A 9,502-nucleotide genomic window follows, 5' to 3' on the forward strand; every position below is an offset into this window, starting at 1 on the left:
TACGAATTGTTTGCCTTATTAAGACAATATATTACACAAATATCTATCTTCCTAATGAGATATATCATTCAAAGCAATGATCCAATCTTTCCTAGAATATACAAAGTTCATTATTTTGGTTGTTCAAGTAGCTCAGGCTTGACAGCAACAATTTGGTCAAAAACTACTAGTTTTATAAGATTTACTGATGAACAACTTTTCTAACAGCGGAAACTTTCTACAAGCATAGAATGATGCAAATTGACATACTTCATCTGGGTGGCTGATCTCAAACAGATCTAACCGATTCGCGTTCCATTCTTCCACAAGATCAATCAGTAGCTCGCGACGTTGAACTAATGATATGTCCATGTTGTTTATTAGACCATTATTATATCAAATCTGCAACAGCTTGTTAATACGAATAATACGCAAACGCGAACTAACTTATAAACAGCAACTAGTCGAAGCAAGTCTATATTATGTGGAGTCGAGAAGGCTACGCATAGTTTGATTAGAGGAAGCCGGTGTTCGCGCTTGCGTGACGACCTGGTTAGCTGAAGGTTGACAGTTGTGAGCTAGTCGTATAGCCTGGGTTCGAAACAGTTACTATTCATTATGATTACGATTATCATCCCATCAAATCTCTTTGTTCCGAAAACGTGCGTTTGTCAAGTTGTGACGTATTGAGAGGGAATTTCGAAAACGAAATCTGTCCGATTAATTTTGCTTTTGCTAGCATTATTCTAAAACAATGTAGTTAATACCTTGAATAAAAGATATTTTTTATGGAACAACTATAACTTTTAATTAGTTTAGTAATAGTAATATAACTTTTAGTTATAAATTTTACCCCCATTTTACCTAGTTTAGTTTTGCAAATGAGTTTAATAAAAATGTAAATAGAGTATTTCAGTTAAACAAAAATATTATTGGTATAGCTGTCGTAACGTCAATCTGGCGAGTATCAATATTTTTTGTATGTATTACACATGGTGCAAAAATAATGTCTAATTTAGTCGTTCATAAAAACATACGGTAGTACAAGTACCATGCTCCAAGCTACCTGAACAGTTCTGACACGTACCGACAAGTATTGCTTTTTAACTCAGTTTTGCCCAAGCGACTATACATCTGACTAGTCTTTAGCCACCTCTTTGAAGGCAGTTTTCTAAAAGAATAAATGAAATTGTTGTAAAGCTAGAAATACTAATAGGTTTTCTAATCAATCAAGAAAAAGCATGATGCAGGTAGATTTTAATCCCACCAGTCTCCGAGTCAGATAATTGATGTATTTGCTAGTAGTGGCAAACTTTCTCGCGCAACTTTTTAATATATCTTTTTCAAAATCAACGTTCTGCTTTTGATGCGTTATTACACAACATCCATTGTGATTTCTGCTTTGGTCTCTTATAACTTGTTTGAGCTCAACTCTTGATATTGCAAAGAACTACAAAACTCATTCAGCACGCATGCATGGACAATTGATACAATGACTTTATTTTGACAAAAACTTTGCTCAGAGAGTAGAATGTATCTGCCTACTTCATTTTAAATTTAAATTCAAACATAATTTGTTACCACCAGGTATATGTATTTATATCATTATTACTTTTCAAGCTTGAAGTAAAATAAACTTTAGCAATTGGTTTACTTGCGCGTAAGTCAGTTTTGTCAGGTCAATCTGTATGAACCTGCTACTGGCATCAGTAATTCGGTACCACCTGTACATGGGGCGGGCCGACAGCTACTAAACCGTCAACCCTCATACAAATAGGAAGGATTAATTGGATCCCCTTACAGAACTAAAAACAACATTTGTAAAAACACTGCACTATTCTAGTGATGCATCGAGGCAGCATCTAGAAAGAACTACTTCTGCAACAAGATGGAAATCATAGCATGTCTCTACCTGTTCTTGCCCGCTGGATACCATTTCCTCTTTGTCAAGAGGGTGACTCTGGTATAAATGGCAAATGTAACAATCTCTAATGCCGGCTCAAACATCATCTTGGTTAACAAGGTTTGAATTGGGTCGTTCCCTCTCAGACACCCCGTAAATAGTACGCTAGAAAAAAATCTAAACCATCAGAAATTATGGGATGGTAAGCGAAGTCAATGATGGTCTAGACTTGACTATAAAGGTGTAGCTAAGAAAAACTTAAAATGAAGGCAGATAAATACAGACTTATGGCAGGTGTAACTGATCTGATTTGCTATCATATGTAAACTGCAACCTTAGACAGTTTTAATCACCTCGATCCACTGGAAGACAGAGGGAGACTTTTGAAGCCCCTTAACCGTTCTTACTGAATATGGTGGAGTTTTTATGGTGTACTACATATAGAATTAGTAACTGATGGAAAGAAGACCTAGAGAAGTGTCAGTTAATAGCAGGTGGTTCCTCTGCCTGTCAACTAAGACACCTTTTCACTGATGATTCTCACTTCCCTTAGTAATCAAAACTAGAGAAAGCTTACCAGACAAGCATACCTACCAGACAAACAAAATTTAATTAATAGGAATGTCACAACTCAAAGCTTTCACATATGAAGTTGATGTGTTCTTAGATCTATTTCTTGTGTTTAGACCATTTTATATTGGAACAAACAGTTTTAAAAAATTTCATTGCAAGTTGTTTGATTCTGCACCTGAGAAACTTTAATTAATGCTGGTACTTGTCCAGTGTTACAACTAATGGAATGCCTTATATAAAGCTGTTTAAAAATCTGAAATATTCAAGTAGGCGCATCAGTGTATCGATTGGAGGTTAAAGTGTGTGATTTGCGGCTTTATTTATTCCAGTTTAGACTAGATAAAGTTGTGATTAGCTTAGCTTATAGCATTATTATTTTTATAGTTTATGAAATATTCTTATTAACTTTTAACAACATTTCTATTTTTCCTTAGCAATGGGATTCTACGAAAGATTTTGAACAAAAATTACTTGGGGTATAAAGTCAAACATTTTTTTGGACTTTTTGTCATTTGTTAAAACATTAAGGCAATCGAAAGTCGGGACTTGGTTCTAAAAAATGAGCCAGGTAGCTGCCACTTAACAAATTCTATTGTAAGTTCGAGTAAGGACAGTGTCACTTTGTTGTCTTATTTGCAAATATGTTTTTAGTATATGGATACTTGGTGTTTCTCACAGCGTGTATGACAAGCCGACAAAAAACTGGCTGCAGCTTGAGGTAAAGGTACATCTGCAGAAATCTTTTTCAACTACTAGATGCCTTTTTTATTAAGTAGTACCCAAAAGTAACTACTGTGACCTCACTTAGACCTTTAGCCAGGGAGTACTAGCAGTATTGAGAATGGCGGTTATTGTCTTAATTCTTATCCATTAAGTAAGTTAAAACAGTAGCTATTTTGAGGAGAAAGGACAGGATGAAAAGATGAAGTAGAGAGGTAGTAATACAAACATAAAAGCTTATGAAAAAAATTGTGGGTCAGGCCAAGAGTATCTCAATAGCGGGGAAATAGGGAGTTGGCTGTTTAAAACACAAGAGGTTTTCATAGGTTTGTTTGAAAACGATTTCTCCGTGTTTTCTAATTCTGGACAAAAAATCCTATTTTACGAAAGATCAACAAATTTAAGACAGAAAATATCCATGACAAGCATACAGGGCAAATTCTAGAAGCTACTATCATAATGTATCATGAAACTCCACAAGCTGTTGTGACTTTAAAATCGATCTTACAGAGTTTGAACAACTGCCACTAACAAGATTACTACCGTCACAGTCTCTTGGCCCAATTTACCGCTGTTACTACATGTTATGTATTTTTCTGTCTGCTGGTCACAAAACTGTCTTAATGTTCCGAATGCAAAGTAAAAGAACCATTGGCCTGGATTCCTTTGTATTTCACTGGATATGCGGTGTTCACGTTCCTTTTGTTGAGATAAAATGTTAGCTTGGTATATCATGCTTGCAAAGTTTGTGTTGCCATTTAACCCATCCTAACTAGCTGGTTCCCTCTCATGAAGTGTTATCAGTTGTTTTATCAATAGAATGTGTGAAAGTAAAGGCAGTGTTCAGTTTAAATGAGTGGTCCTTAAATGGCCGCCATTAACTTCGGAATGTTATATCTGAAATGTGGACCATTTGCAAAAATTATGGTAGTTTTATCTAATTTCCTAGTTTTGTGCAATTAATTTAATCGATGTACATATTTTTATATAGAACTTTAGTGCTATGCTTTGAATTATACCATATGTTTTGCCAGTGTACCCTGATTAGATGTATGCAGTTGCGCTTCTTTCATTTGATTGACTAGTCTCAACTACCCATTTTTCTGAAGTATGGCCAAGGAAATACTTTTTTTTACTACTGATATATAATTTAATGAACACATAAAATTGTTACTTAGTTTCACTTGCAATGTGCAAAAGTAGCAGGTATACATGTATATTTTACATCCAAAGTTGAATGCATTCCCGTACATTTCCCTACAATTTTGTAAAAGTTTTACAAATTTAATGCAGCATTTTGAGTTTCTCGAAACTGCCATTGTTTAGGTGCTTTGAAAATTAGGAAATGCATAGTGTGTAATGTATGGTTTCGGCCATACAACGATGTTAATACAATACGTATTACAAAATGATAATAACACAACAATTAGAAAGAAGCTCAAATTCTTACTCTTATATGATTACTGAGACAAAATACACACACTTACTCTTATATGATTACTGAGACAAAATACACACACTTATATAAATGATGTTAAAAACTTACTTCAATCACAATAAAACCTCTATAAAAGGAAGCTATTGCATTCTATGATCCGCTTCATTTGTTAAAACCATTCTTGGTTGTAGCAAATATTTGCTTAAAATTGCGAATTAATATATTTGATGTACGTTACTGCCGAGAAATCTACAATAACCCTCTAGTAAATGTTGCAGGTACCTATACATATCATTGATACAAAAGAATTTCATAATACTGTGTAAAAGGACAAATCTTAAAAACTAACCTACCTGCAACTAACTTACATGTAGAGCTAACTTACATGTAAAAATTAAGTCAATAAAGTAATAGCTAATAAAGACATCTTTTATCTCAATGTTTACCTACCTTTGGGACTGGTGAATGGAAGTCTAGGCTTAGCAAGGTGGTAATAGAATATACATACGTAACATGCTCTAGCTTTGACCTGGTTAAACTTGAGCTATTTTAGCAAACATAGTTTTATTATTTTTATATCCTGACTGATTTCTTACCATCATCTTTTATTTTTACTAAAGAAGCTTCAATTTTTCGAGATGGTTCAAGTGTTTGTATTAATTTCTAATGCAAAATTAAATATTCGCTACAATTTCATGCTATGTTTAAGAACTCCAATGTGAAGGTGACCATCACTAGAGGTTTGATTGTATCATAGTGACTGTTTTGGCTATTATTAATAGGAGAGCTGGTTATCAGGCTAAACAGTGTCCCTCTCACAAGTAGCTCCTCTCCAATATTTACCTCACTCTCCTCATGTTCTGCTGCTACTGTCCTAAAAAACGCAAGGATGAGGAAGATGTCTATGAACTTGCAAGCTCAACACACAAAGGTAAATTGGCCTATTTCATAGGTCCCAGCAGATTGAAAGGCTCTATTATTGTACAAATGTAACGCATTTTCAGTACAAATGTAATGCTTTTATAGTCTCTATTAATACCTCCTAAGCTCTGTAATATATTAGCATTTTTTTGTATTTAAGGTGCAATATCAGCAGCTCATTGTGACTAACGACAAGCTTGTTTAATTTTCTAGTCATACATAGATTGTTACGGATGAGTTTTTAGGTATAATAATGTGGGGACAACTCTGGTCTTGTGAGATAAATCTGATTGACTTGACAAGTTCTCGTGATACAATATTTATTATTAGCTGTGATTTTAGCCTATACTAGCAGCAAGTCCAATTATGCCCAAATTTTTTTTCTTTGATCAGATAGCCTGCATGTAGCTGTTTAAGAGGCTGGTTCTCATTAACTAGATGCAGATGTGAAACGAACTACTTTTATCGACTTGTCAGAAGGTATGGTGCATATGAAGTTTGAATGAAAGCGGACAAAAACTTTGGAAACTGTTGGGACAGGCTAACAAACACACACCAACACACAATGATAAAGTGGGATTTGTTAATGTATATGATAAAAAACACTTCAGCCCTTTACATCCAATTGTACATTGAAATTCAAAGTTAAAAACCTTTTTTTTTTAATCATAGGTTCTTTATTATTTAGTTTCTTTAATAATTGTTAGATGTGATTTTAGTCAATGTGTGATTTCTCCAGCGCTTGTAAGTCATACATTATCTTTTTCAAAAATACTTTTTATGTCATGCACTGTCTTAAATATCCTAGTGCTTTTGGAAATCTGGCTGTATCGTTCTATTGCATAGCTATTAGCTACACCATATATTAGCTTCAATTTCAAATGTGGTGTTTACGGAACGTTATAGCATTATTTTGAAAGAAACACGTTTATATTAAACCATATACTTGCGCCTTTATAGCGGACATTAAATCACCTTCATGCAATCATTTGAATACCTTTCTACTGCAAACTGTAAAAATATTATTAATTGAATCGCTGTTTTGTGTTAGCAAATTAATGTTGGGAGTGAACAGCTGATGCTGGTACTTTCATCATATAGGTATCGCAAGCTATAAAACAATTATAAATGGAACAGCTCATTTGGTCTATCTATGTTATAGTTGTTACAATCAGTTTTACATGTATATGGTGAAAAGTTAGGTGGAGACAAAGCCAAATAAAGAGATTAAACAGATCATTTCAATTTTAGTCACTTCCATTATATTGCTAAATGTAAGCAACAAGTGAGTGGAAATGTCAAAACAAAAAACTTATGAGTAATGAATATTTTCTACGATTTTTGCTCTAAATTTGCTTCATGTTACAATATAAATAAATTGTCAAGTTAAGTTTATAAATATGTCATAGTTTAATGTATGTAACATGGGTTATGTTATCAATACCCATTTATCAATACTCAAAAAGGAATGAATAAAGATGCAAATGCATATATACTAAGCAATGACTGTATGAAGTCCTTGGGCTCTTCACTGAGGATTGATGTAATCATCTACTGCATGCAAGTGAACATAAATGCCATAGGCTGACTATTGTAAACAGGTGATTGCTATGGGTCCGCTCTTGAACAGTCTTCATGTTCCTTATTGTTTTAGCTGATAATGATGTAAGCTCTGCTCGACCGTCACATGACCAGATGCCTGAAAAGAAAGCTTTGGGCCCGAGAACCAGTGATGTTTGTGTTGAGAATCAGCTAATGTAAGTCATTAATGATATTTACATATTGCGTAGGGGTACCTTTACTTACACCTATTTAAAAAGGTCAAGCTACAAAGATTTCTGAATCTCTGCTCTATGTGCTCTAACAGACTATCAGGTATATCTAACCAATCGCTTAATAGCTACACCCCAAAAACAAAAACCGCTGAGCACACCAGATAAACGTCTTGTCTGTCCTATATCTAGAACATCCTTACACAACGATTTCTTTTTAAGTACTATTGATTTTTCATGTTATTGTTTTGTGTATTTTTTCTACATGGCTTGATTTGTCAGCATTGGCCAGTGAAATTACTTTCAGCTCAAATCAAAAAGTAGATCCATCCTGCTATTTGCTGCATATCCGAAAAATGTCGCATTTTGGAGATATTCTTAAGGGAAGACCATTATAATTTGTCCAATTGGATCTATGTCTCCAAAATTTTAATGAACTCTTTAAATAAATGTTGAATGAGTCATTAACAGGATGTTTAAGAGCTAATAAATAAAGTAATAATTGGTAAAAAGATGTTTTTATTATTACATTTCCTTAAAGATGAACTGACACACAATTTTAGTAGATTTTATTTCAAGGCACTATTTTTCTATCATTTGCAATTGTTTTTGATGTTTTATGATTAAAATCGACAAAATTTGATCGTGATTGAAACGCTCAGATCAAGTGAAAGTACGATTATGGTTTTTATAGTTGCAAAGAGACTGACAGAATAGAGACGCGAAACGCTGCAGTTTTAATGTAACAGCTGATATCAATAATATTAACTATAGCGACTAGCGACTTGTAGTGACTAACTTTCGGCTTGTATTTTTATTCTGAGCAGTTTAACTGTGATCAAGTTTTGTCAATTTTAATCTTGAAACATCTTGCCAGTTAGACCACCTTAAACATCAAAAACAATTGCAAATGATAGAATAATACCAATACTTTCTGATAAAATCGACTAACATTTTGTGCAAGTGCATCTCCTAAGGACAAGTGCATGGAAGTGCAAGGTCAGCAATGTGTAAGTTCAGAGGTCGACCATCTCTAGCTGATTGAAAACTGTTTCTCGTGGTTCATTTGACCAGCAGAAGTTATCATTTATTCCTGCGACTGTTGTAGTCGGCTTGTTTGCAGGCAAAGAATTTTCAAAATTCAATAAATAGGCCAGACAGTAGGCTTAATAAATCCTACTGATTAATAGCAGGAGTACACAACTCATCTATTTCAATCTAGTTCAAATGCGTGAGTCACAAGAAAGCTTGACTTGTGATATTTGCAAGGTATTCAAATTGGTGAATTGTCTACTGTAAGTGTACTTTATTGTGTATGAGAATAGCAAGCAGCATAATGGTGGGTCAGTGCGTAAGCTTAGCTCATGTTATTACCATGTTTTATGATTACAACTCAACCTGTCTCTACCTGTCAGATATGAGGGAACACTAGTAATGAGTATTTATGAGTAATTAAATATAAATAAATATGTAATTAACATATGTCATTAGCATTCGCTAAATATTCAAACCAAATAATTATAAAAATGTCATGCTGCGCAAGCGCTTCATCAGATATGAAACTGTGGTAAATTAGGATATTTGGTATGAAGAGTTGTCTGCCCTTTATTAATATTGAAAGACGCTCAAAAAGTAAAATGTTTTAATAAGCAGTTTGTCTACAACATATTCACGATACAGCTTAATTTGCTAAATTTATCATCGCCAAGTATCCACTGTACAAGAGTCTCCTTGTGGCTTTAGGCACCTGTGTAAACTTCCACTATTTCATGCAGGTATATGACAGAAACGCTGGGGGGAAGGTCAAGGCAAAACTCTGTACAAATCAGTCTCTCTACCATTTTCTCGTCAGATGACATCAAGTCCTCTTCTGACAGCTATTCCTTGATTGATGTTCACGCTTCAGCATCTCTGGAGAGCAAACTCGGTAACTGCGGCCCTTGTTATCCGCTAGCGTTTTATTTTTGTAATTGTTTGGACAGGCCATTGTATAAACAATAATGCTATGTGCCAAAGGTTAGTGTATTTTTTCGTAGAATTTGCACAGGTTGGATATCAGCCAATAAAATTATTGGATCAGAATTAGTTTTATGCGAGTACAGTAATACGAGAAATTTGAGATGCAAAAACAATTTCTGGCTACACTCGCTTTAAGATATGAGACAAATTTGAAACACTAGCATACAAGATGGGTCT

At 34.2% G+C, this 9,502-nt stretch overlaps 1 protein-coding gene and 1 long non-coding RNA gene across 3 annotated transcripts in view; one reads left to right on the forward strand and one right to left on the reverse strand.

The window, feature by feature from the left end:
* Positions 1 to 448, reverse strand: part of LOC137405447 (afadin-like) — a 52,250-nt gene extending 51,802 nt beyond the window's left edge. For both annotated transcript variants that reach the window (XM_068091713.1, XM_068091712.1), the window contains exon 1: positions 250 to 448. In XM_068091713.1, coding sequence (XP_067947814.1) covers positions 250 to 351 — 102 coding nt within the window. In that variant the 5' untranslated portion in view covers positions 352 to 448. The remainder of the gene's footprint in view (positions 1 to 249) is intronic.
* Positions 449 to 5,423: 4,975 nt separating this feature from the next.
* Positions 5,424 to 9,361, forward strand: LOC137404422 (uncharacterized). Its single transcript, XR_010979681.1, has 3 exons — positions 5,424 to 5,544; positions 7,189 to 7,291; positions 9,082 to 9,361. It is a non-coding gene; the product is annotated as an uncharacterized lncRNA (long non-coding RNA).
* The last annotated feature ends 141 nt before the right edge of the window (positions 9,362 to 9,502 follow it).

This window comes from Watersipora subatra, chromosome 9 (genome assembly GCF_963576615.1).
Source record: "Watersipora subatra chromosome 9, tzWatSuba1.1, whole genome shotgun sequence".
In the NCBI taxonomy this organism is placed as follows: domain Eukaryota; kingdom Metazoa; phylum Bryozoa; class Gymnolaemata; order Cheilostomatida; family Watersiporidae; genus Watersipora; species Watersipora subatra.